This window comes from Heteronotia binoei, chromosome 10 (assembly GCF_032191835.1).
Source record: "Heteronotia binoei isolate CCM8104 ecotype False Entrance Well chromosome 10, APGP_CSIRO_Hbin_v1, whole genome shotgun sequence".
Taxonomy (NCBI): domain Eukaryota; kingdom Metazoa; phylum Chordata; class Lepidosauria; order Squamata; family Gekkonidae; genus Heteronotia; species Heteronotia binoei.
This window is the reverse complement of record NC_083232.1, coordinates 31,087,823-31,115,622: the sequence shown is the minus strand read 5'-3', so window position 1 is coordinate 31,115,622 and position 27,800 is coordinate 31,087,823. Positions and strand designations below refer to the sequence as shown.

Genomic DNA, 27,800 nt, shown 5'->3' with positions numbered 1-27,800 from the left:
TTATGTATGCCTGCTTCCAGATGCTGTGCAGAGCTGTCTGATTTGCGTGTAGGCACTGTTATAATTCTTATGGTTTATTTAATGAACAATAATTTATTTCATGAACAATAATTTAATGAACAATAATGTCTATACATTGGATTTTTGCTAAATAGCAGGAATAATGAACTATTTTTTAAAACCTTACTTTATTCAGCAATTTGATATGCTGGTTATGTAACTTGAGTGACTCTTTCTAGCAAGGAACAGGTTACAATTTCTGTTACTTCCCACTGTCTCATCTTGATGCGAAGCTGAGTCCTGAGGCATGTTCAGTCTTCTTGAGAACTAAGCTTTACTTATGGATTGTATCCTAGCAGGTTTCTACTGTGGGAAATGAATTGTTCTTGCAGTACTGGTAGGATCCAATTCTCTGTGTTTTTGGTTAAGTTATATTCATCTTAAGAGGTGCAAATTCAGGAATTAGAGAATATTGCTTATTGTATTTTCATGAACATAATGGATAATTGCAGCGTTACCAATATTAAGGAATTCTGCAAACTTTTAAGAAAAACTTATCTGTCTGTATGTAACTTTCCTGCATTAATATTAAGATAATATTGATAAGATTTGTTAGAAAAAAATTGTACATTTTTTAGAATAAAAGTCAGTAATATTTGCATGTTAGTAGTTGCAACTCTAACTTGGGCTTCTCTTTTTTTTCATTGCAACATTGTGAATGACACACAAAAGTGGAGGAGAAGCATTCCAGTGATGCCGCGAACATGCTCCCACAGAATATTTTGTCTCAGACAAGTAGACATAATGACAGAGACTACAGACTGCCAAGAACAGAGACTCACAGTAGTTCTGCCCCTGTGCAACATCCCATCAAAACTGTGGTTCACCCATCTGCTACCCCAAGTTCTGTACCTCCTAGTCCATTTTCTCTACAGTCTGACCACCAGCCAAAGAAATCATTTGATGCAAATGGAGCATCTTCCTTATCTAAACTGCCTACACCCACTTCTTCCATCCCTTCTCAGAAAACGGAAAGGAAAAGTTTATCAGGTAAAACAGTGCTCATGTTAACCTCATCTTTTGTTGTATTGCTTCTGCTGATGGGAAATCTAATTTTAAGCTGTAGTCTGTACTATCCAGAAGGCTGAAGGTATCATTAACCACGACTTTTTAATACTTAGTTCTTCTGTTTCAAAACATATAGCAGTACAGTTCATATGATGCACACTAGGTATGAAGTGTTCTGCTTTGCTTTATCAAAATGAGTATTCAAACAAAGTTCTGTTTCTTGGGCATTAAATGAAGCTAGTAAAAGGAACTTCAGTTCTGGGGAAGAACTCTAAAACCTTTTCAGGGCAACATAAGAAAGATGACTAAGTTGTTTGACATTTATGTATGTTAATGTGTGATTAAAGTGCAGCAAATCATCACTGGGACAGTTAAGTGTGCAGAAAATTCAGATAAATTCAAAGAGAACAAAGGCTTAGCTCTATGGCAAATACAAGAGTAATGTTGTGGGGATAACATTCGGTGTTTAGCTACTCTATTTATTAGTTGTTTCATTTCATGGTGGGTGTTCTGAAAAACCTTAACATGATTAAGAGGTTGGACTATGTAGCTTTAGTGTTGTGGTTTCTTGTTTTAGAAAAATACGTATCTAAGAGGAAATTATGAAGGCATATAAATTTGTATAGAGATTCATCTCCTTATCTCCCCTGCTGCAACTTGGGGTTATCTTAATGTAATGTGTAAACATATCTAAACAAAATGCATAATTTTATACATAGGGTTGCACCAGTGATCTGTAAGGTTTGCACGAGCAGAATTTCTGCACTGCAGCCCCCATACCTTTTGATGTTGTGAGGTTGTAGGACAATAGCCATTTGGTCAGTGTTCTTCAGTGAAGTGAAATCACTGTTTATGTCAGCATAGCTGGGATGACAATTTTTTTGTGCTAAGATATGAAGGAGGTAGAAGAAAAACCACTGTTAAAAACATTCTGAATGTGAATTGCTTTTTAAAAACAGCACTTCAGAATAAAATTATAATGGCTAATTCATGGTCCAGCAAAGTTTGAAATGTAGTTTCAGTATTACAGGTTATTGATCTTTCAAATGTTCATTCTGGTTAGAGAAATAAACTTGCTATCCTTCTGAAGGATATATTAATTATTGCAAGGGAATTGTATTCAAGTCTAATAGACAAAGACGGGGTTATGTTCTCTCAGCTTCTGTGTGATATAGCTGTTTCAATATTACTAAGCACATATATTAAAAATTACTTCGTTTACTTGAGTGTCTGTATTTTCAAGCTGTTCCCTCTGACCACCCTGACCTAAATGGCTCGGGCTAGCCTGATCTCACCACATCTCATCAGAAGCTAAGCAGGAATATAAGGTTCAGACATTTTAATTATAGAACCATGTTTAGTTCATTTATTGAGCAGTCTAGGAATAAAATGGATATAGAACATAAAGAAGGTGCCAAGAGTTTTGTGTTTGTCCCTCCACTGATTCGGGATTTGCTGCTACCTCTGTTTTATCAGGATTTTATTGTTTTAGTTTTATAGTATAATTGTGCACAGTGTTTATAGTATAATTGTGCACAGTGTTTATAGTATAATTGTGCACAGACCAGTGTTTCCCATTCTCAGGGTTGCGACCCAGCACCGGGCCATAGAAGCCTCAACACCAGGTCATAAGAAAAGCCAAAGCTAGCCTCGTCCCTAGCAAAGCATGAGCTCTGCTCTGCTTCCTTCCTTCCCGTCTCTCTGTTGTGCAGAGAAAAACTAGCCTTGAAGACTGACACAGGCTGCATAGCCTGAGCTTCATTTTCCTTCCTTCCCCTTGTCTCTGTGTTGTGCAGAGAAAAGTTAGCCTTGAAGACTGACACTGGCTGCAAAGCCTGAGCTCCGTTTTCCTTCCTTCTTTCCCCCATCTCTGTGACACAATTCCTGTCTCCTGGCTGCACCCCCAAAGTCTCCTGGCTCCACCCCCGGATTTTAGTGGGCCATGAAGGAGATGTGTAAAAATAACTGGGCCATAGGAAAAAAAAGTTTGGGAAACCTTGATCTAGACAATTCTCCCACCAGCCTGAAATTTGGTCCAGAGAATGTGCAGTGGTGACAAGTGTAATGTTGCCGTATTTTGTGGAAAATCCAAATAAAAACAGTTTAGCTTTTTAAATAGTTTGCACTGAGTAACCTTAGCTGCTATTGAAAACTTTTCACTTTGATTCACTGAATTCTTTAAAATTCAGATATATTACAGTGGTGGTGCATTGACCTCTCATTGCACAATGAACAGTCACCTAAGGTTACAAAATGTCGGGGTTCTTATAATTTTATACAAGCTATGTGCGTATTTGTGGCTAGTAAAGTAAGCATTGACCTTGCAATGTGTGTCTGAAAGGAAAATGGCTGATGTCCATCTGTCAGGGAAGGCAGTATGAAGATGGCTGGTTAGCTGATGATACTGTTGCAAAGCAGTTGTGTTTGTGCACTCTCAAGGGGATTTTTTTTTTGCTGTGCTTTTAAATGAGCAACCACAAATACTGGGGACATATAAATTCTTGAATTACTTATATATTAATGAATCATCAAGGCACTGTATTGTTATATTTTACAGAGTCTAAACAGCCAACAAAGGTAGGGCAAGCACCAGGGTTTCTGGCTCCCTAGACTAGGCCCCCCAACTTCCCTGCCGCCCACTCCCTTCCTCTCCCTTCATCCATGGGCAAAGCCAGGCCACAGCCCTGCTGCTTCCTGCCTGCCCCACAGACCTCGCTCAGCTCCTTCCCCACTGCTGCCTGCCTGCAGCCCTCCTAGCCAGGCAGGACAGCAAGGTGGAGGAGGGTGGTGGAGAGGCAGGTGACGGAGAGGGTGAGTGCAGTGGCAGTGGGGGTGATGCAGCAGTGGTGGATTACCTTCCCTCAAGAGCTCCTGCTGCTGGCTCAGGCAGTACAAACTTTGCTGGCTGCTGCCACCCCTTCCTCGGGGCTCGTTGCTATGCCTACTCCACGGTGTCCCATGTGAGTCAGTTCAGCAGAGAGGGAGAGGCCCCCATGCCTGCACTTCCCAGTTAGCTCCCCACCCTTGGCAGCTCCTCTGTGGTTTTCCTCGGTGGCTGCTGCCCCTAACAAAGGAATCCTCCGTGGTACCAAGATGAGAGAAGGAGAGCCAAGCGGGGCTGTGGGAGGGGGTACTGGACAGCTGCCTACCTGCTGCCGAGGGGCTGCACTGCAGCAGCTTGGCCGCATGTAGCCCGACAGTAAGGTAATGGTGCTGGGGAACATGCCTCTGCCAGCCATGCCAAATCACATGGGTGCACCCAATTAGGAGCCCCCTGTCAAGAGTCTAACTGTATCCTCTTGTCATGTAACAACTGATCATTGTTTTGGAAACGATGGGGAATGTCTGTAACTGGTAGATGAGACAGTCTACCTCTTTATCTGAACTATGTAACTGCTGCTTTGCTTTTGCCACTTTTGCTTTAGCAGAAGGCAGATCCCCAATGCTATCTCATGGGCTTAACATGGCAACCAAGGTCGGGCTGGAGGAGATCAGAGGAATTAATAGCTTTGTACCTGGACTGTAGTAGAGGGGGGAAGGGGGACATAGAATACCTGCCAGATGTACCCGCCAAAGCTTGCTGTGCTTTGCTTGAATTAGTAACTGCCCCCGAAGGGTATATAGGTGGAGTCCCTGGCATGCACCTCAGTTTCAGCAACATCATGTATTGCATTAAGATGCTTGGATTAAACCAACTGCGTATTTCTTGACTCTGGGGTCTGACACCCCCAAGGGTCAGTGTGCCCTAGGCTGTCGCCTAAGGTTGCCTAGTGGGTGCGCCGGCCCTGAGCACAGGTAAGTTAAAACAATGAGGAATTCCAAAACAGACAAGTCTTTCTCTAGGAGTCCATATGTGTACAGAGTCTATAACCTGAAATAATAGATCTTCTTCGTGGTCTCTGTGCATTCACACATATGGGTATTCCGCAGGATAGGCCCTGACCTCGGAGAATTCAAAGCAATCTTGATCGTAGATCTGGCGCGCCTCCCACTCGTCCTGGGGAGGAGGCAGCTACTGCGCATGCCTGGACGAGGGGGAGGTGCTTAGCCACTCAGTTTCTTCCTTACCGCCGACCGAATCGCACCTCCCTCGTTGATCTCCAACTTCTTCACTGCAATCTTCACAATCCACCGTCTCTTCACTTCAATCCTTCGTTTTCTTCACTTCTCCTGGTATCGTATAAAAAACAAAACAAACAAAAAAAACCCTCTCTTTACTATTTTTCCGGACTTTCTCCTTCCCCCCCCCCGGGCGGATGGAAGGAAGGGACAAAATAACTTTCAAACGTTGCACCCGCTGCTCCTCTAAAATCCCTTCGTCCGACGGCCACTCTCTCTGCCTATTTTGTCTCGGGGAGGCCCATCGTACAGACTCCTGCGTGCACTGCAGCCAATTTGGAAAACAGGCCCGCAAAAACCGCGCCGCGAGGCTCAGGAGCCATCTTATGGAAACCTCCCTCCGACCGACCATGCCGCATGGCGGACAACAACAACTCGCGCCATCTTCCCCACTTCTCGCGGGAGAGACGCAGTCGGCAGCTTCCGTGGCTCAAGGTCCCTGCAAGCCTAAGTCCGGCAAGCACACCAAGAAGTCGGATGACTCAAAGAAGCGCCACCGATCAGATTCCGCCCACGCGGACCCGACGGGCACTGCCAGCTCAAAGAAGCCTAAGACCGGACACTCGAGTTCGAACCCGACCACGGGCTCGACCACAACCAAACCGAAGGCATCGAACCCGACCGCAAGCGGCTCCGGCTCGATCCCGAAAACCCCGGCATCGAAGTCGACCACAACACCGCCGATTACACCACTAGAAATCGTGCGCATCTCATCCAGGTCTCCGTCGATCCCGAACTCTCCACCGGACCAGATACTGGAGACCCACTCTCCTATCTCCGCTAAGAGCCGCCCTCTCGACCCTCATCAATTCGTGGATCTTTCGCAACCGCTGGATGCCCACTCTCTGGCCAGAGAACCCTCGACACCGAGAGTTCTCCCAACCAGACCAAGGTCCCGCAGTCACCGACGGTCCCACAGCCGCCGCAGGGGGAGATACTACTACTACTCCCCATCGAGGTCCAGGTCTCCGTCCCCACGGGACCGAAGAAGGTACCGACGATCGCCCTCCTCCGGCGCCTACTACGTGGACCTGAGGGACCGCCACTATCGCAGCTACCACGAATCTCCTCGATACCGAGATCGCAGCGACAGACCTGACCAGAGTCGATACCGTGACATCTCTCCGCGCAGGCACCACCCTGATCTAGAGAGACCTCTCCGGCTCCGTGACGACTCCGTGCGCCCCACCATCCGAACCGGAACCTCCTTCACCGTTCCAACCCGGGCACGTTGCTCCCATCAAACAACCAGCACTCCAACCTCAGCCTGAACCGCACCAAGGAACCGATGACGACTCCGAGGCGGAACTCTCCGACTCCGACCACTCTTCGGGTTCGGACCTACAATCTCCAGACTCCGATATAGCCAAACCAGCAGACCTATCAGAGGGTCCAAAGTCCTACCTCGACCTCGTTTCGAATATGGCAAACTCTCTGAACCTCAAACTTAACACAGACGCACCCAGAGTCTCGGACGTTGTATTCGACCTAGTGCATGCGGACCTTCCATCGAGTTCCTCTCTCCCCATGCTCCCTGTCCTCCTCGAAACGCTTAAAGAAGCATGGGACAAGCCGGCATCGGTACCACCAACATCCAAAAGGGTTGAAGCCCTGTACAAAATACACGCACCAGACTCCAAGTTTCTATTTACCCACCCGGCTCCGAACTTGATCATCGTCCACTCCTCCTCGAAGTCGAAGCAAACGAGACACCCAGTGCCCCCAGAACGAGAGGGCAAGAAGCTCGACACTATCGGGAGGAAGATATACTCCCTCACCACGGCCACGACTAAGATACACAATTACATGGCGTGCTTCTCAGCATACGCCTATAACCTGACTACCTCCCTCAACGCATTGATCCCCTCGCTGCCTGAGACATCCCAGAAGTCAGCGACCACTGCTCTACAGGAGTTGGCCAGAGTGAGCAAGCAGCAGATCAATACAGCTCGTCACGCTGCACAGTGCTCCTCCAAAATCCTGGCCTCAGCCATAGCCCTACGCAGGCACGCATGGCTTAGATCCTCATCCCTCCAACCCGACATCAAATACAAGGTTGAGGATCTACCCTTTGACGGTCTTGGGTTATTCAACACGACCACAGATGACATCCTCACATCAGTAGATGATGGAAGGAAGAGGGCAAAACGACTGAGAGTCTCGCAACACCAAGGTCAATTCAATCGACAGAGGAGTTGGAGACCCAGCCACTACAAAGGAACCAGGTCTCCAAGACAACAGGAACCATGGAGACGTAAACCACAGTCCAAACCCTCCTTCCAACACAGGCCACGCCCTCAAACAACCAAGAAAACCGCAGCCACCTCCAAGCCGTCTCTTTGACCATCCTGCCCCGAGTCGTCCAGTTTCCCCCCATCAGCCAAACCCTCACACACACACTCGACTGCAACCATTCTACCTTGCCTGGAGGGCCATAACATCGGACTCCTGGGTCCTCGCCGTCATACAAAGGGGCTACCTAATAGAGTTTACATCCTCTCCGAAACACCACAGATTCCTCACCACACCTCCGTCCACACCCCTGCAGACGGAAATCGCGTCTCTGCTAGACAAGGGCGCGATAGAACCAGTCCCACCTCAATACCATCGCACCGGATTTTACTCCCGCTACTTCCTGGTGCCGAAAAAGGACGGAGGACTCCGCCCCATCCTCGACCTCCGCAAACTCAACCTGCACATAACCTACAAGAAATTCCGTATGATCACGCTCCAGGCAATCCTTCCGCTCATCCCAGAACAATCATGGATGGCATCCATAGACCTTCAGGATGCCTATTTCCACATTACAATCAATCACCACCACAGAAGGTTCCTCAGGTTCGCCATCGGGGACCAGCACTTCCAGTTCTGCTCCCTCCCATTCGGCCTCTCCACAGCCCCAAGGGTCTTCACCAAGTGTATGGCAGTAGTAGCCGCCACACTACGGCAGCAACACATATCAATTTACCCGTACATAGACGACTGGCTGATCGTCGCACATTCAAAAGAACAATTACAACTGGACGTCTCCACTACCCTCTCTCTCCTGGCCACCCTGGGCCTCCAAGTCAACCTATCAAAGTCCAAACTGGTTCCCACCCAGAGAATCCAGTTCATCGGAGCAGACATCTCCACGGTCTCTCAAATGGCTTCCCTACCTCAGGACAGAGTACGCAGCATACAGTCTCTGGCCAACGCCATCATCGCCCAGCGCTCCCAAACAGCTCTCACATTTCAGAGAATGCTAGGCCTCATGGCAGCAATCACCGCAGTCCTACGTTTCGCAAAGCTGCACATGCGACCCCTGCAAATGTGGTTCGTCAGGACCTTCCGTCCTCACACGCAGCACCAGTCCACTCTACTCACCCTTCCACTACACATCGTCACATCCCTCAAATGGTGGACAAGGGAACATCACCTTCACAGGGGCATGCCATTCAAACAGCTACCCCCTTCGGTGATCGTCACCACGGACGCCTCCAAGTGGGGATGGGGAGCCCACTTGGGAACCCTCACGGTGCAGGGCCAATGGTCAGACTACGAACGCTCTCTCCACATAAACTGCCTAGAGCTCCTCGCAGTACACAAGGCTCTACGCTCCTTCCTCCTTCGCTGAGGCACCAACACGTTCAGGTCACCTCCGACAACATTGCCACGGTCTTCTACATAAACAGGCAGGGAGGCACCGCCTCCATCAGACTCTGCAAGAGGGCTCTGGCACTGTGGCACTGGAGCATAAGCCAGGGCATCTTCCTCACGGCTGTTCACCTACCAGGAGCCGAAAACACCCAGGCAGACGCCCTGAGTCGCCACTCGACCAACAACCACGAGTGGTCCATCAACAGCCGCTACATCCGACAGATCTTCAACATCTTCGGAACCCCGAAAATAGATGCATTTGCTTCACCATCAAATGCCCAATGCACCCACTTCTACATGAGAGGTCCTCCATCTCAACGCTCCAAGGGGGACGCTTTCCTCCAAACTTGGAACGGGGCACTCCACTACCTCTTCCCCCCCATCCCACTCATCACCAGAGTTCTACAGAAGATTCAGCTGGACCGCACGGATTGCATCCTAATAACTCCGTGGTGGCCGCGCCAACCATGGTTTACAACCTTGCTGCTTCTGTCGAACAATACATTCCTCCAACTTCCTCAAGCACAGGATCTCCTCTCCCAGCAGGACGGCAGGGTCCTTCATCACAACCCAGCATCATTCAAACTGACAGCCTGGAGGATCAGTTCCTAGAGTTTCCCCCTGATGTCCGCCAGGTCTTAGTAAACTCCAGAAAACCATCTACTAGAAAATCCTATCTGCTTAAGTGGAAACGCTTCTCACTATGCCTCCCAACACAACTTTGACCCTAGCTGCGCCACCATACCCCAGGTGCTAGCTTACACTCTAACACTCTCTAGGGCGGGACTCTCTTATTCTTCGCTAAAGGTGCACCTGGCAGCCATCTCTGCCTTCCACCCCCGTATTGGGGGCACGACAGTTTTTTCTCACCATGCTACAAGAGCCTTCCTAAAGGGCATCATCCGCCTACACCCACCTATCAAACAAATCCTTCCTACCTGGAGTCTTTCTCTCGTCCTCAGTCAGCTCATGAAGCCACCCTTTGAGCCCATGGCTTCTATTCCACTACACCTGCTATCATGGAAAACAGCGCTGCTCACAGCTCTCACCACAGGTAAGAGGGCCAGCGACATCTGTGCACTCAGGGCGGACCCACCATACACGATCTTTCATAACAGCACGGTGGTACTCCGACCCGACCCGACCTTCCTGCCAAAGGTCGTATCTCCCTTCCACCTGGGAAGACAGTCAACCATACCAGCCTTCTTCCAGCACCCCGCGGATGCAGGGCAGAGGGCGCTCCACAACTTGGACGCACGTAGGGCCCTAGCTTTCTACATAGACAGGACCCAACAGTTCCGTAAGGACCCCAGACTCTTTGTCACCTACGCCGCCCACAATAAGGGCAGCAAAATATCTACTCAGAGACTTTCCAAGTGGCTCGTTGCCGCCATCGAACTCTGCTACCAACTGGCAAAACAGCCAGTCCCCCAACACATACGAGCTCACTCGACCAGAGCCGTCGCTACCTCATCGGCCTTCATGAAAGGCATCCCTATAGAGGACATCTGCGCTGCCGCCGTCTGGTCCTCTACGTCTACCTTCGCCTCGCACTACGCTCTTGACGTCCGTGCCCGGCGTGATGCCTCCTTCGGACAAGCAGTGCTGCGCTCCATCTTCGATTAACCACTGTGAGTACTATGCTCATTACGTTTTTTGCTCTAACCATACATATTCTTACAGATCCAGCACCCACCTCCGAAAGAATAGCTCGCTAATCACCCATATGTGTGAATGCACAGAGACCACAAAGAAGATGGACAGGTTTCTTACCTGTAACTGGTGATCTTCGAGTGGTCATCTGTGCAATCACACAGACCCACCCAGCCTTCCCCGCTGCTGGACGCTCGTCTAGCTCATTTGTTTCCACCTGTCCGGCGGCGGGAAGAAACTGAGTGGCTAAGCACCTCCCCCTCGTCCAGGCATGCGCAGTAGCTGCCTCCTCCCCAGGACGAGTGGGAGGCGCGCCAGATCTACGATCAAGATTGCTTTGAATTCTCCGAGGTCAGGGCCTATCCTGCGGAATACCCATATGTGTGATTGCACAGATGACCACTCGAAGATCACCAGTTACAGGTAAGAAACCTGTCCATCTTCTTCGTGGTCTCTGTGCAGTCCCACACATGGGTCTTGCCGCAGGCAACGGATCCATACCTCGGAGCTCCAGTAGCTCGCCTATAACGTCTTTTGGCGCGCTTTCCTCCCGCCCTGGGGAGCAGGCAGCGACTGCGCATGCCTGGAACGGGGGGGAGAGCGCCCATTCCACCCAGTTTCTTCCCTTCCGCCGCCCGGACAACACCTACCTAGTTGCGTTCCTCCTCTGGCTCGTCTCTTGGTATCGTACTATCTCCCTATTTTCTTCTACTTCGTTCGCTTTCTTTCCTTCGTCCTAAAAATATATATATATTAAAAAAAAAACCGCTTCTGCGCTTTTGCTTCTTTTCTACTCTCCTTCCCCCTACCCCCCCACCCCCCGTCTCTCCCTTCCACCTCTCCCCCTGTCCGGAACGGATGGAAGGGAAAATTACCTTTAAAAGGTGTAGGCAGTGTGCTTCTAAAATCCCGTCTTCCGACGGCCACTCTCTCTGCCTATTCTGCCTGGGGGAATCTCACAGAGTCGACACCTGCCCTCACTGCGCTTGCTTTGGTAAGCAGGCGCGGAAAAACAAAGCAGCCCGTCTTCGTAGTTTCCTCATGGAGTCCTCTCTTCGCGCAATGTCCACCTCAGCTTCGCCGCCTCCCCCACTAAGAGCGGGAGATTCGGCTGCTTCGGCCCTTCCTGTCGCACCCAGGAAGCATAAGTCCGATAAAAAGGCTTCTAAGCACTCTGAGGGACATAAGACGCCTAAGAAGGCCCGTCACGGGGACTCGAGTCTGTCTAAGTCGCACCGCTCGAGTCCGGAAACTTGCAGTCTGACCACCTTGGCGCCTAAGAAGCACCACGACCTGTCGGCTTCCAGCTCTGCCATCGCGTCCGTGCGTGAGCGCCGCGACCCATCGGCTTCCAGCACTTCCGCCTTTGTGACGGCTGCGCAATCGGCTTCTGCGCAATCGGGTTCTACTGTGACTTCTCACTCGAATCCGATCTTACCACCTGAACTCTCGGCTCCTTCCGATATCATCTCAGAAATGCCTCACATCACTCAGCATTCCATCGAAGTTATCCCGATTGGCTCCAGATCGCCCTCGGTACATAGCCTCCTTCCTGCGGATATTCTCGAGTCGGATCCTCCAACTCTCCGACCTGAATCCTTTCTCGACATTACAACTCCATTACTTAAGGAGTCTTCTACCCAGGTCTCGTCTCAGCGACTCCGCTCTCGATCTCCACGGCCACGCTCTCGCTCGCGGTCTCCGCTCCGTCTACGATCTCCGGTCCGAGATCGCCTCAACTCTCCGTCTCCGCATCGAGATTACCATCGTGACCATCGACGTGACCAGTCTCCGTACCGTGACTACCACCGGGTCTATCGACGGGACCGCTCTCCATCCCGGTCCCCGTCCCCTCGACCATGCACACGTTACCATCGGTACCTGCGTTCACCATCGGTGCACAGTTATAAGCACCTCTCCGACTTCGAACCCGAGCCTCTCTCCAGAGATGTCTACATGCCTCGACTCCGAGAGTGCTATTCTCCTGGATCCCGTGACTACTACCGTTCACGCGACCAGCGATCCCCTTACTACCGCCACCTGTCTCCCAGTTGCTACGGTGATTATCAGCACCACTACTACTGTTCTCGGGACAGAGCAGCTCCTCGGACCCGAGATGATTTCGACTCACATACAGTTACCCATCGGTCCCGTGATGTTGTTCAGTCTCCTGTCCTTTCTCGGAACCGGGATACTTCCAAGACACCGTCCGCAACGGTATCGAAACCACCTACTTCGCCGGTTAAACATCCTCGAGACCCTTCACAGGTCGACCTCAAGTCACCTCAGCACCCGGTCTCGGCTTCAGACAGAGATACATCTGACCACTCTGACTCCGAGGAGGCCCCAGCCTCGCCTTCATCGGACCAACCTCCTAGGCTCTCACCATCCGACAGCTCCAAGGCTTATCTCAATCTTATCACCACAATGGCCTCCGCACTGAACATTCCCATGTCCTCTGATTCACCTAAGGTCTCCGATGTGGTACACGACCTGGTTCGCACAGATTTCCCAGACAGCTCTACGCTTCCTATGCTTCCTGTTCACCTTGAGGGTCTCCGGGAAGCCTGGGAAAAGCCGGCCTCGATCCCTACTGTTTCTAGACGCCTTGATTCTCTTTATAGGGTGCACGCCGCGGACTGCAAATTCCTCGCCTCCCACCCGGCACCCAACTCCATTGTTGTCCATTCCGCCACCAAGAATAAACAATCTCGCCACCCCGTTCCACCGGACCACAAGAGCAGGAAACTGGACACTTTAGCTAAGAAAATTTATAGCTTCTCTTCAACCAACTCTAAGTTGAACAATTACTTAGCCTATTTTGCGGCATACTCCTTCAACTTGGCGAACCAGATCACTCCACACCTTACATCCATGCCTGACTCATCTCAGAAGGCTGTATCGGCTCTCGTCTCTGAGCTCTCCCGTGTCTCAAAACAACAAATAAATTCTATCCGCCATGCGGTTTCCTGTTCCTTCGCTACTTCTGTGGCCCTACGTCGCCACGCCTGGCTGCGCTCAACGAACTTACAGCCAGACATCAAGCAGCGCATAGAAGACCTTCCTTTCGATGGTCTGGGACTATTCCATGCGTCCACGGACGAGGTCCTCGCATCGGTCGATGACGGCCGCAAAAGGGCAAAACGCCTTGGGGTCACACAACCAACCTCACTGCCCGCTAATAGGCAAAGACCATGGAAGCCATCCTTTCAACGCCGTCAACGGTCTCCTAAGTCTCAGGATTTCTGGAAAAGGAAACCCCTCCCAAAGCAGTCTTTCCAGCAGAGGCCACGGGCTCAACCTTCCAAGAAACAATCCCAGACAAGCAAGCAGTCTCTTTGACTCCCCCAACAGTCACACCCGACTACTTCCTTTTTACCCAAGCTGGAATTCCATCACCACCGACTCTTGGGTTCTTACCATCGTGCGTATCGGTTACGCAATAGAGTTCGTTTCGCCACCTCGCCACCACTACTTCATAGCTACCCCTCCATCTGCACTCCTCCATCAGGAAATTCTGGACTTGCTCCAGAAAAATGCCATAGAACCCGTTCCTCCCCAACACCGAGGGACGGGATTCTACTCAAGATACTTTCTGGTCCCCAAAAGGGATGGAGGAAAGCGCCCTATCCTAGATCTTCGGAAGCTAAACAAGTACATCGAATACAGGAAGTTCAGAATGATCTCCCTGCAGGCCATCCTGCCTCTTATTCCCAGGAATTCCTGGATGGCTTCCCTAGATCTTCAGGACGCTTACTTCCATGTGACAATCCGACCTCAACATCGGAAGTATCTGCGATTCGCCATGGGACAGGACCACTTCCAATATGTATCCCTGCCGTTCGGCCTCTCCACTTCACCAAGGGTGTTCACCAAGTGCATGGCGGTGGTGGCAGCTGCTCTCAGAATTCGGGACATCACAGTCTTCCCATATATCGACGACTGGCTTTTCATAGCACCGACTCAACGTCAATTGCAGAGCAATATCAACACAGCGCTCTCTCTTCTCAATTCCCTGGGTCTTTGTGTGAACACATCCAAATCCCATCTCGAGCCCACCCAGGACATCAAGTTTATAGGGTCTCTCCTTCGCACTTCTCTCCATCGTGCTTTCCTCCCCGAGGATCGAGCAATAACCATCATTACCTTAGCCAGGGCGATTCAACGACAGCCTCGCCAGTCTGCGTTCACAATCCAACGCTTGCTGGGCCTCATGGCCGCCACAACTTCTGTCATCTACTTTGCCAAGCTACGAATGCGACAGCTACAGCTCTGGTTTGTACGAGCCTACCATCCTCAGTTGCAACTGCAGGGCGTCTTACTCACTGTTCCCCAGAGAGCACTCTCTTCTCTCACATGGTGGACTGTACCCAGCAATCTCCTCGCGGGCATGCCGTTTCTCCCAACTCCTCTGGTGGCTGTTGTGACAACGGACGCCTCAAAGTGGGGATGGGGAGCCCACTTAGAGGACAAGACCGTCAGGGGCCTTTGGACACCCTCCGAGAGGGCCATGCACATAAACTGCTTAGAACTGATTGCTGTGCACAGGGCCCTCCTATCGTTTCTCCCACTGATCAACGGACGGCATGTTCAGATTTCAACGGACAACATGGCAACCGTCTATTACATAAACAAGCAGGGAGGAACCAGGTCTCTCCGGCTGTGCCGTACAGCCATTCTGCTCTGGGAATGGTGTCTGAAACACAACATTTACTTGACTGCCGTTCACCTCCCAGGTGTGGAGAATGTTCTGGCCGACTCCCTAAGCAGGTTTCGCTTGGACGACCACGAGTGGTCCATCAATCCGACCTACCTTCGACGCATCTTCAGATGTTTCGGAACACCCAAGGTGGACGCCTTTGCTTCCTGGGACAATGCCAAATGTCCGCGCTATTATTCCAGGAGGGGAAACGACGCCTTCCTACACAGCTGGACAGGCCCTCTTCACTATCTCTTTCCACCAACCCCTCTACTGACTCGGGTACTGATAAAGATCACACGAGACGGCACGGACTGCATCCTTGTGGCCCCATGGTGGCCACGGCAACCGTGGTTCACGAGACTTCTGCAGCTATCCCACCGCACTTACCGTCGTCTCCCTCTCGTGAGCGACCTCCTGTCCCAGGCCAATGGCCAAATATTACATCACAACCCTCAGGTGCTGGCCTTGACGGCCTGGAGAATACACCCTCCTGCCTCTCCGCAGAGGTAGCCCACATCATTCTCAACGCAAGAAAGCCTTCCACAAGACTTTCGTACCAACATAAATGGAAGCGCTTCTGTTCATTTGCGACTGCTAACCATCTACATCCAGAGTCCGTACCTCTTAGCATGATCCTGGATTATTTACTTTCTCTACAAAAATCAGGACTCTGCTACTCATCCTTAAAAGTTCACCTGTCTGCCATCTCTGCGTTCCACAGTCCGGTAGACGGCAAAACAGTTTTCTCTCATGCCTTGTCTAAGTCTTTTCTCAAGGGCATGTTGCACCTCAATCCACCCGTTAAACCCCTTGTCCCAACTTGGAGTTTATCCCTAGTTCTTCCCTGTTTGATGAAAGCACCCTTTGAACCTATGGCTACCATAGACCTCAATCTTCTTTCCTGGAAGACAGCATTGCTGGTGGCCCTTACCTCGGGCAAACGGGCAAGTGACTTATGCGCCTTCCGCCACGATCCTCCATATACCATTTTCCACAGGGAAAAAGTTGTTCTGAGACCAGACCCTGCATTCCTTCCCAAGGTTGTCTCCCAGTTCCACTTATCGACTTCAACTTCTCTGCCAACCTTTTTCTCCAACCCAACCAACCAAGGACAACGAGCCCTGCATTCTCTGGATGTCAGAAGGGCTTTATCTTTCTACCTTGATCGTACACAGCCTTTCCGTAAGGACCCTAACCTGTTTGTGGCCTACGGAAAACCTCACAAAGGACACAAAATTTCTACCCAGAGACTATCTAAATGGGTAGTTAGTGCCATCAGGTTGTGTTACGAACTGGCTAAACAGCCTCTGCCCGAAGGCCTTAAGGCTCACTCTACTAGAGCGGTCTCGACGTCTTCGGCTTTCCTGCACGGCGTCTCCCTAGAGGACATCTGTGCTGCTGCATCGTGGTCCTCTCCTTCCACGTTCGTCTCCCATTATGCACTGGACGTTCGTGCGAGACGTGACGCCTCCTTCGGCCAAGCGGTCCTCAGATCCATCTTTCACTGAGATTAACGGTGAGTGCATCCGCTTACGTCTCTATGTTATATAATCTTTTGTTACTGGCCATGTGACTAACTTCTTTCTTTCACCAGCACCCTCCTCCAGAACATTTAGCTGGTTAGTCACCCATGTGTGGGACTGCACAGAGACCACGAAGAAGATAAACAGGTTGCTTACCTGTAACTGATGATCTTCGAGTGGTCATCTGTGCAGTCACACACGCCCACCCAGCCTTCCCCGCTGCTGACCTTTGGTACTTCTCGTTTAAACTTGTGTAGTCTCAGTGCCAGTGGCGGCTAGAAGAAACTGAGTGGAATGGGCGCTCTCCCCCTGCTCCAGGCATGCGCAGTCGCTGCCTGCTCCCCAGGGCGGGAGGAAAGCGCGCCAAAAGACGTTATAGGCGAGCTATTGGAGCTCCGAGGTATGGATCTGTTGCCTGCGGCAAGACCCATGTGTGTGACTGCACAGATGACCACTCGAAGATCATCAGTTACAGGTAAGCAACCTGTTTTTTTTCAAGAACCCTAGGCCCAAGAAGACCAGAAGATAGATGTAGATCGTGTGAGGGATGTGCTTTGGACTCCTAGAGAAAGACTTCTATTTTTCTCCCATTTTGGAATTCCTTGTTGGTATAACTTACCTGTGTTGGCTGTTTAGACTTTGTAATGCATAATAATACAGTGCCTTGATGATTCATTAATATGAAAGTAATTCATGAATTTATATGTCCTCCGGTATCTGTGGTTGCTTAGCTTAGTTCATTCACCAGGGGACCCCTTGTTTGTTTTTTCTGGCATGCTTTTAAATAAGGCAGCTGTAATTAAAGAATGAACATAGATGAACTGTATTTTTCTTTGTGACGGGCTTATTGGAAATTTTCCATTGTCTTTTTAACCGTATTTATCCAACTGATTTTAGTTCACTAAAAGTTAGTTACTACTTTGTGATCTGCATGCATTATGCTATGCTTTGAGCTTGTGTAGAGCTACAACTTAGAACTTCTAGAGCTAGTTTCTAGGCATAAAAATCTCCTTGCTCTGAAGACACAGTTCCAACTGTACATGTCTACAGTGGAGGAGTCACACACCATCTTGTTCAGTTGTTCTTCATCTGCCACAGCAGAGCCTTGGTATTCTTTGAAATTTTTGTTTTCACAAACTTGTTTTTCTTTTTAAATGTAGTCTTCCTTTCATACCTTATTTTTTTCTTTGTTTTCTGTCTCTGTAGTTAAGGGCTGGCCAAACTATGGCTCGGGAGCCACATGTGGCTCTTTCACACATATTGTGTGGCTCTCAAAGCCCCCATCAACCAGCTTGGAGAAGGCATTTGTCTCTTTAAATCACTTCGCCAAGCCATTTAAGGTTTCCTTTCCCCCTCCCCCTCTATTTTCCTTCCTTCCTTCCTCCCTCCCTCCCTCCCTTGGCCACCTCTGGTATATAGCCCCCCCCCCGGTCATTGTGTGGGAACCTATGACTCAGCTGCCTGTGTTATAAAAAAATGCAGGTTGTCTGTTGTGATGAGTGCTTGTCTTTGCCTTACAACTACATATAGGGTAGAAACCTGTACATGTTGCCAGAAGTTCATTATGCAAAGTACTTTAGAAGTTACATATAAAGCTTCCATCTCTGAGGGCACTTGTTTGTGCTGCCCTGGTCTCTGTTTCACCATTAGTACCATCATGACCAACAGCAGACTTTTTTTTGCAAAATCCAAAGAAGTTCCACACAAAAAAAAGCATTGCAAGGAACCTGTCCCCAAAGAGACTTGCCGGCCTGTCCCTCTCTACATTTGGGAAGCCTCTGCTGTGTTCCACATGTTTTCAGAGGGGTGGCTGGAGGATCTCCAAAACTATCTCTTCTAACCCCGAGGAGGGAGAGCTTCTTAATGTGGTAGATTCCCACCAATTACCCAAGGGGTCAGGACTTGCATTTTAATTTGCTATTTCTACTGGTGGTGGTTGCCCACTCTTCATCTCATTCCCTGCCTAGAAGAGAAGTGCAGGCGTGTTCAGGACCTCTGTGTTAGACTTCACTTTCAGCCTTTTTGCTTCCTGTGCCTTTTCTCTTCTTGTCTTTTATTAGCTAATCCTTCTACTGTCCTCTAAGCCATTAAAAAATTTCTTTCATTGCCTTTTGTTCCAGCTGAGGCAATGACCAGAAAGCAAGATGTGATAGACAACTATTTCTCCTCTGATCCTCCCCAAGGCAACTCTTAGATTAAGCAAACTCTAAAATTAAGTAAATGAGGTGGCCTCTTGAAGTCCTGGATAAGGAACAAGGACTGGGGAAATAGAGCAGAGGCCCTCTGCGGGCACAGTTCAAGGAAATACAAACTTTTTGAGGAAAACGTTCCCTGCATTCCAGGGCACGCCTTTGTTGCTTTTCCCCTGAAGGTCCCAATGGGTGCACTCTTCAATAGGATGGCTGTGGTACTCCCCCCCACCCCAGGTTGTGAATCAAGCCTTCCACTAGTGTCCCAAGAGCTTGCACCTTTGGCCTTACCCCTGCTTTTTAACCTGCAGGTAGACAGGAAGCAAAAACACAGCTTGAGATATTCTACCCAAACAGTTCTCAGTCATTGAAAGCGTGTATTGCTTTTCTGTCTTCCTGATACTGTTCAACACAGATACTTAAAAAGCATCATTTAAAGGAAATAGTTGTACAAAATTTCCCTGCGCTCTTCAGATGATGGTTGAAATTAAGAAGTTTTAAGGTTTTCTGATATGTGCAGTTTCAGAAAACCTGGCCTAAGACTTGTTCAGAGTCTGGCAACTGTGTCTGCTTGTACACATGTACGCTGTTATCTCCTTTGTAACGCATCACATCTATATGTATATTTACAACACTGTTCCTACCTATAAGCTGAAGTCAAGTGAATTCATCTTCCAGTGGGATACTACCACCATGAGTTTCAAGGCTGATTTGCAAGGGTAATAATAACGCTTTCTCTATTTTGACTTTCTGCTGATAGTATTCTCATCTAGTCTATGTTGTTATCTCTGGCAGAGAACTATAAATATCCTCATTTTTACAATTATTAATCTAATAAGACTTTGAAAGTTTATTTGTTTTTATTATCAGTTGTAATGTTTTTGGTGGGTATTTATTAAAATGTAACATAGTTTTTACCACTTTTCAACCTGGAAGCAGGCTGTATATTGTTAAATATGAAATTCACATCCTTAAAAAAATTTATTTCTCAGGTTGCTGTAGTATCTTTTAATTCTTCACCTGTTGAATTTGTAACTAGACTATGGGGATAAATGAGTAGTTTCTCTTGGGACAGAGACTGAATATCTCTGTTTTATTTTCAGAATCTGTCTCCATGGACAAGTCTCTGACCCTCTCATGCACAACTCCTTCCACATCGTCTGCTTCTGGACTGAATCCAACTTCCGCACCAACTTCATCTACTTCTGCAGTCCCTGTTTCACCTGTCTCTCAATCGCCAATTCCTCCATTGCTTCAGGACCCAAATCTTCTTCGACAGTTACTACCTGCCCTTCAAGCCACCTTGCAACTTAATAATTCTAGTGTAGATATATCAAAAATAAATGAAGGTAAGATGAAGACTTTATTTTTAATAGTATACTCAGTTATATATTGGGCATGGCTAAAAATTGGACCAAATCCCTGTTTTGTAAGCCTTAAACTATTGTGTCCTTGTTTCTTTGGATGGTATGTGTTAGGGAATTTTAAGATTGCAGGAACCTTTCCCTGTGACTGCCATTCCCACCAGGTTTGGAAAAAAGAGGGGGATGACTGGCAGTGGCCCAGTGGTTTCAGAAAGAGAGAGAGAGAAAAGCGTTCTAAAGTTGAAACCATTTACTGAAGATTAAAACCATATGCAAAAACAAGTCCCTTTTCTCCCATTTATTAAAATATTGACATGTACACACAGGTACACAAAAATCAGTATTTTTTGGGTTCAGGTATATTGAATTTGAAAAATATTGGTATTTCCCAATATATCCAAATCCCAGTATCAGTATGGTATCTGATATGGACTGTCTGTCTTGAGACAACTACACATGCCTTACTGTAAAATAAGGCAACAGCTAAACCAAATTCTAAGGATTGGAAATAACAACTGTTCTTCGTGACCTCTTTAATAGCTTGATGTCCCTTCAGTTTTGGCTATCTCTTACTGCCACTAACTTAAGTTGAGAAACGCCTTTAAAAATATTGTCTTTGTCAAAATCATACAACTCCAGCAGCAACCACTGCTCTGAAGCTGTCAGGCAGAATGGGAGACAGCAAGGCTCTAGTCATTGGCCAACTAATTATGTTTTATAGCATTAGCTGTCTTTTGAAAAAGAAAGGTATAAAACTCTTTAATTCAGAAAACAAGACTGATCATACTGATTTGTTTTTAGTTCTTACAGCTGCTGTGACACAAGCCTCTCTGCAATCTATACTCCATAAAATTCTCACTGCTGGACCATCTGCTTTTAATATAACTTCCCTAATTTCTCAAGCAGCACAGCTTTCTACACAAGGTATTTTATAAGTGTCTGTTGCATCTGTATAAAAGTATTTGTTGGTACTCTGAGAATGTTTACCAATTGTGTATCACTATGACAGATCAAAGAAGTCAGATGTTGGTTTATCTGAGTACTTTGCAGAAGAGTGCTATGCTTTATCTAAAGGCTTTTCCAAATGAGAATCTAATAATCCAGGGGTGGCCAATGGTAGCTCTCCAGATGTTTTTTGCCTACAACTCCCATCAGCCCCAGCCAGCATGGCTGGGGCAGATGGGAGTTGTAGGAAAAAACATCTGGAGAGCTACCGGTGGCCACCCCTGTAATAATCCATGGGTGCAGATTCTGATATCTGGTGAATTTAGTCAAAATGCTTCACAGTCACTCTAGCATAAATGTATGCAAGGCAAGTCAAGCAATGGATTATGTTCAATTTGGCATTCACCTTGCTGTCTTAAGACCCCCTAACAAAACTGATTGTATGTAGCTTCTGTTGGACTTTCATGTTGCTGTTCTGTGATTTCTTAACACAGTGTGGTTTCTTAATACACACTTTATTTTTTGTAATTCATTGTGAAGGAACCCAGATATATTCATTTATTCACATAATATCTAATGGTAAACTGGGTGATGTGCCAGTCAAGAAATCAGCAAAACCAGGCAGCCCATAGAGAACATAAGGGCTGGGGGAGGGGTGTTGGAGGGAAATGTATAATTTAGTCTCTTCAAGCCTATGACAGTTTATAGAATCCTAGTGGGGAGGAGACGGATAATATCATATACTAGAGTGGTGGAGGTGAAACTCACATTGAAAGTGTCTCTCCAGTTCCAGTTGACAGTTCTAAATTTTTGGCATGGAGGGAAATCGAAACACTTTCCTTCCCTACACTGTATCTTTTAGGCGTGAGCCTAGATGAGTAACATCCTCCAATAGAGATCTTGTGCTACCTGCAGTAGAGTTAATGAAGTTCAGGACTAGGTGAGCAGAATGCAGTTTTGTACTGCTGAATTGCTGTTGTATATGAGGGTAGGTGATTGTTATGGCTCCTGATCAGTTATCCTCCCCCCCCCCGCCCTCCGGCAACTCCTTGTAGGTCTTTAACTTGCAATAAAGTTAAAAGTAAATTTATTGTATCCTGAATGCTGAAGATAGGCTTTCTATACAGCTTCTGCTATCATTTGTATTCTGCAGGCACAGATACATGCTTGGCTGCCACTGGAAATCTTTAAATCTAAGATTTGTTGGAAGTATGGCAAGAGAATTCAAATGCCCTTCAGTTCTGCTGATCATGTAGCTGTTAGAATGCTGACTGCTATTTAAAAGTTAATTTGTTGCCTTTGGACTAAGAATGGGCATGAACCTCATCACAAACTAAATTCACCATGGAAATTTGCCTGGTTCATGATTTGTGAGCCAAAAGTTGTGCTATTGCATCTGCAACCACAAACTTCCATGGTTTTCATGGAGGTTTGTGAGATTTGTTTTGGTGGTCTTTGCAGCAAACATGCTAATACTGATCAATTAATCGTCAAAGCAACCGGGGGGGGGGGGTGGAGATGGACTTCTGCAGCCCAGGAAAAGTAGGCAGTGCTGGTTTCCAACAAGAGAGCTCCCATTCTGCTCTAGGAAGCAGAATGGATATATACCTCCAGCTCACACAGAGCTGTTTTTAATTTTTCAGCAGGCAGTTGGGCAGAGAGAGAGAGTTAGAGTTAGAAGAATTGCACATCTGCAACAATGTCTATGATGAGGAGACAGGCAGTGTTCGGCTTCCCTAAATTAAATCCTCAGCAAACTTGGAGGGCAGGTAGAGGGTCATCCCGGGGAGGTCCTCTGTGAGTTTGATGCCTCTAGTTTGCACGAGGCCCTTTTGACACACTCTTGAACCTGTGACTGTGATTTTCCCCAGAGAGCACTTTTCTAGGGGCAGCTGCTTTGGAGGGCAGATAAAGGAGAGTCAGCAGACTTTGCCTCAAGTTTGGCATCTCTGGCCCACTGGGGGCTGTTGTACCGCATGATGAACCTCACAAAATGAACCTGTTCAATAAGCGGGATCATGGGGTGCCACAAACCAAGATGAACCTCCCTTTTCGCAGTTCATGCCCATCCCTACCCCGGGCTACATGTGTACTAAGCTTCAGACTTAATTGTTGAAACACACTGAACATTTTGATACAGACTCTCAAGGATCTTGGTGTATATATGTAAATATGTATCTGATGTGTGTAAATAAAGTTGAGTTATTGAATTATATAAATAGGAAATGAAGATCTCTTAGTAGCTTAAGGGAAACATTGCAGTAACTTAGATGAGGATTCAGTTATACTTCAGTTTCTGTAGGTAGCAAAAATATAGGCTAAAACTTGTAGGATCAAGCTTTTACAGACAATGTGGCGGTGCCTTCTAAAAATGACTGTTTTATTTTGCTGTGCTATACAAATAGTTCCCGAGTTACCTGCTTCTTCATTTGAGATTTTTGGACCACCATCTGCATGCTTTCTTAAATTTCTATTAAAGGTTTCTTTTCTTTTGTTCAATCAGTTGCTTTCCTGACTAACATTTTTAAAGGATTTACCTGGATTTATCTAGGTTTAATAAAACTGTCTTGGTCTTATTCACAGCTCAGCCATCTAATCAGTCCCCAATGTCTTTAACATCGGATGCCTCATCACCAAGGTCATATGTATCTCCAAGAATAAGCACGCCTCAGACTAACACAGTTCCCCTGAAGCCTTTGATGAGTACACCTCCTGTATCCTCACAGCCAAAGGTAACATTTTAGCGATTTGTGATGTGGAAATGCAATTGTACTTCTAAGTGAACATTTCTGAAACAAACATGGGCATCCAGAATTATAATGCGTTACATATTTCTAAACAAAATGTTTGGTTCTCTGCCTCAAACAGAAGAGTTGAAGCATAACCTTTCAGCAGCTTTTTTCCCAGGTGGTCCTAATTTTGTGCTTTGGCATCTAGTGGAGTAAAGAAGTTATTGCAATTTTTGTGTTTTAAAATGCTTGAAAATACAAGCTATGAAATTGTTATTCAAATCTTGTCTTATCCAGATTTAATTTCTATTCTTTAGGAGTTCTTGGGCAAGCCACTCACTTTCTGGACAGAGTTTTGGAATTAGTTTATAATTCTCAATTGTGTCTTAATAATAGAATTTTGACTTTATAGCAGATATCCTTGTAATGTTTTCCTATTGTAGTAAATGTTCTTTAATTAAATTTGTAGATCACTCTCCCCTGTAAACATGATTGTGGATGGTTGCAGTGTTCATACAGTTGCTCCCTTGTAGAACATCCTAATTAAAAACATTCTGGTAAAATGATGTGTACAGGTTAACTGGACTTAATCCAGTGCTACCGCTGTCCCCCCTGCGCACAAATTTTAAACTGGGATTTAATCCAGATTTAGAATCCCAGTTTGGTGAGCAGTCAATTTGTTAACTCATGTGCTTGCCTTTTGTATGTAGTTTCAGTTTCACATATTTTTGGTTAGATTCTAATCCAGTAGCACCTTTGAGACCAAGAAAATTTTGGAAGTATAAGCTTTTGAGAGTCAAAGTTCACTTTTTCAGATACACACTGATTTTTTTGTTTTCTGCCATAACCACAGTATGTAATTTATGGAGACCTCTCAAAGACTGAGATCACATTGACATATGTGAGAAGTTGGGGTTTTTTTTGCCCAACTTTATGTTTATATTGAGTGTCGCTGCTTACAGCAGGTTACTAAATCTGTTTGAGTTCTAAGTCATATGTAACTGAGGAGGGTATAATACAAATTTAAAAGTATAAAGCACATTTAATATTTTATTGCTTCAGGTAACAGCTAATGCCAATACTAAAATTTATTTCATTTATATCCTGCCTTATAATTATAAGATTCTCAAATAAACTTGAAATATTAAAAGAGTAGGATTTTTTAAAAATTCAAATGGCAAATGGCAAAAGATCAAAACCAGTGTAAGGCAAAAATTAAATTTTGTGGTGGTCACATCTAGCAGAAGAACTACAGTAAAACGGGTGTAGGTCCAATAAGCCCAAGAACTGAAACAGAAAACACTGGAGATATCTCAGATCTGATTGATAATGAATTGTTGCTATGTTATGTTTAATAATACAAAAATCTCATCAACCTCTGAATTTTCAGGTTACTACTCCAGGTGTTAAGCAAGGACCAGTTTCACAGTCAGCATCTCAGCAGCCGGTGATTGCTGACAAACAAGGTCATGAACCTGCTTCTCCACGAAGTCTTCAGCGTTCAAGGTAAATGTTAACATTGGTTTAAATTTCATACAGTACAATCCTGACCACAGTTACACCCTTCCAAGTCTATTGAAGTCAATGGGTGTAGAACATTATAACTTGCAAAGGATTACACTGTTAAAAGGCCCAGTTAAATAGTCAGTACAGTATTTTTTGCATTAGAGTTGAAGAGTACACTGCAGTGCTGTTGCAGGACAACTTTAGACATGGTGGGTTAGAGCTTGTGGGTGATATTCTAATGTCAGAGTCATATTTATGTTTGTCTTTGACTTAACATCAGGGCTGGATTTAAAGGAGGGCATTGGGTGCACCTGCCCTTGGTGCCATCTGGGGAGGTGCTAAATTGGACGCCCCTGGAAGGTGCGTGGGGAGAGCAATAAAGGCTCCACTGATCAGTGGGCCCTTGAGTGCCCTCCCCTCCTTCCCATCCCCCCCTCCCCTTTTCTGCTCTCTGGGGGCATTGCAGCGGCGTGTGCTCCATCTTCCAAGGATGGAGCAAACAGCACCATGTCTCCTCCCACCCCTTTCTCCTCTCTGGGTCTGTGCACAGTCCCGAGAAGGACATAGGGGGCAGGCACCTGTGAGGTGGGGAAGACTGGGGGTGGTTTGTCCATGTGGAGGCAGGAGGCACCTTTCCTAGGGCAGCGGGCACACCCCTCACCATTTTTTTTAGTTGGGGGGCCATTTGTTTGTAGGTAGATTTGACCCTGGCTGACATCTGTCCATTCTGGAATTTTGTCACCTTAAATTATACATGAAGAATATAACATACTTTGCATGCTGTTTTTTTTACCCGAAGTGCCACCTGAGTTCAGATATGACTTGAAATCCTGGGGCTTTTTGTGTGTTACTAAATACCAGTTCAAGCTCCTGATGTTAATAAATTCATAAAAAAGTGTTCATGGATAATATGAACATAAATATTTAGTGCATGTTGATTGCCACAAGAAGGTAGTAAATGGACAGAATTTCCATATCAAGTTAACCTTTAAAAAGCTATGTTACCATATTCACTGTATAATATACAAATTAATGTAAAAATAACATTTCATATATTTTGAACATAGGTACAAAGTTTCATATGATTTTACTGACAGATCTGTTCACACAGTTAAGACTGGAGAAGCTTTATTCTGTTGAATCCTTGAAACTGAGTTCTTGCGTTCTAGAGCCTATGCATGTCTTTAACTCTGAATAATGTTTTAAGTGGACTACATAATTTCTTGAGAACTAGTTTGAAAGTCTTGATGTGAAAAATAATGGTTCACAGAATGATCATACTAAAATAAAAAAATTGGTACAAAATTGTTGGCAGGTTAGGTACAATCTCTGCTTTCTTCAGGCTGATTTTATCTAGGATATTGGTTTTTTATTGCTGGATGAATAGTTGGAGCAAAGAAATCTTATCTTTGGGAATTATTACTGCTGTTATAGAGACAGGAAGTTTAATGGCAGCCTAGGAAGGACCTATGCACTAACACACTGAGTTGTAACTAATTATAAGGATGCATATTCATCTGTAATGAAGACCTTGTATACTTTATTCAGTTCTGATCTGTGTGAAACCCAGTTTATGCACAAGCTGATATTAATGCCTATCTTTCTACAAGAGATCTATTTGGAGTTTTGCTGCTTTATTCTAGTGGTGAATTGTGTTCTCCTGTTACAAGGTAGACTTTGAATTAATCAGTCCAACATTCGTTCTCTACAGCAGAGGTGGCCAGATTTGCTTAACATAAGAGCCACACAGAATAAACATCAGATGTTTGAGAGCCACAAGACATGAATGTCAGATGTTTGAGAGTTGCAAAGCACGGAGGCAGGCAAATAGATGGGTGGAGGCAGGAGAGGTGGAAAGAAAGCAACTTTAAATTCATTCTGCACGCTGCTGGCTTGCTTGGTTTGGAGAAGTGATTTACCAAGTCTCTACACATGCCTTCTCCAAGCAGATTGATGGGACAGTAGGGGCTTTGAGAGCCACACAATAAGTGTGAACGAGCCACATGTGGCTCCCGAGCCGCAGTTTGGCAACCCCTGTTCTACAGTCTTTGTGCAAGAGCCTGTTCCTGCTCTTGAAGTCAGTCAGTCTTGTTTGGTTAAGGAGATGTCATGGTTGGAATAATTAAGGATGCATTGTTGCATTCAGTTTTATCACCTTAGGTTTGGGATTTGACCCAAATATTTTTTGTCAAAGTTCATGATCACTGAGCAGAACCTGGAAGTAGAGAGGATATATTTGTTCCCACCGCTTTCCCACCTTCCTGTTCTATGGAAGCTTTGTACCTTAGTAGTTTCCTTATGTAATCTTCCAGGGTAATAACCTTGTCATGAATTCCCTAAGGTTCTGGAGTTATGAGGGATAT

At 46.5% G+C, this 27,800-nt stretch overlaps 1 protein-coding gene across 3 annotated transcripts in view; it reads left to right on the top strand.

The window, feature by feature from the left end:
- Positions 1-27,800, top strand: part of WAC (WW domain containing adaptor with coiled-coil) — a 91,197-nt gene that overhangs the window by 45,083 nt on the left and 18,314 nt on the right. For all 3 annotated transcript variants that reach the window (XM_060248262.1, XM_060248261.1, XM_060248260.1), the window contains exons 7-11: positions 733-1,050; positions 19,997-20,242; positions 21,059-21,181; positions 23,786-23,934; positions 25,322-25,437. In XM_060248262.1, coding sequence (XP_060104245.1) covers positions 733-1,050; positions 19,997-20,242; positions 21,059-21,181; positions 23,786-23,934; positions 25,322-25,437 — 952 coding nt within the window. The remainder of the gene's footprint in view (positions 1-732; positions 1,051-19,996; positions 20,243-21,058; positions 21,182-23,785; positions 23,935-25,321; positions 25,438-27,800) is intronic.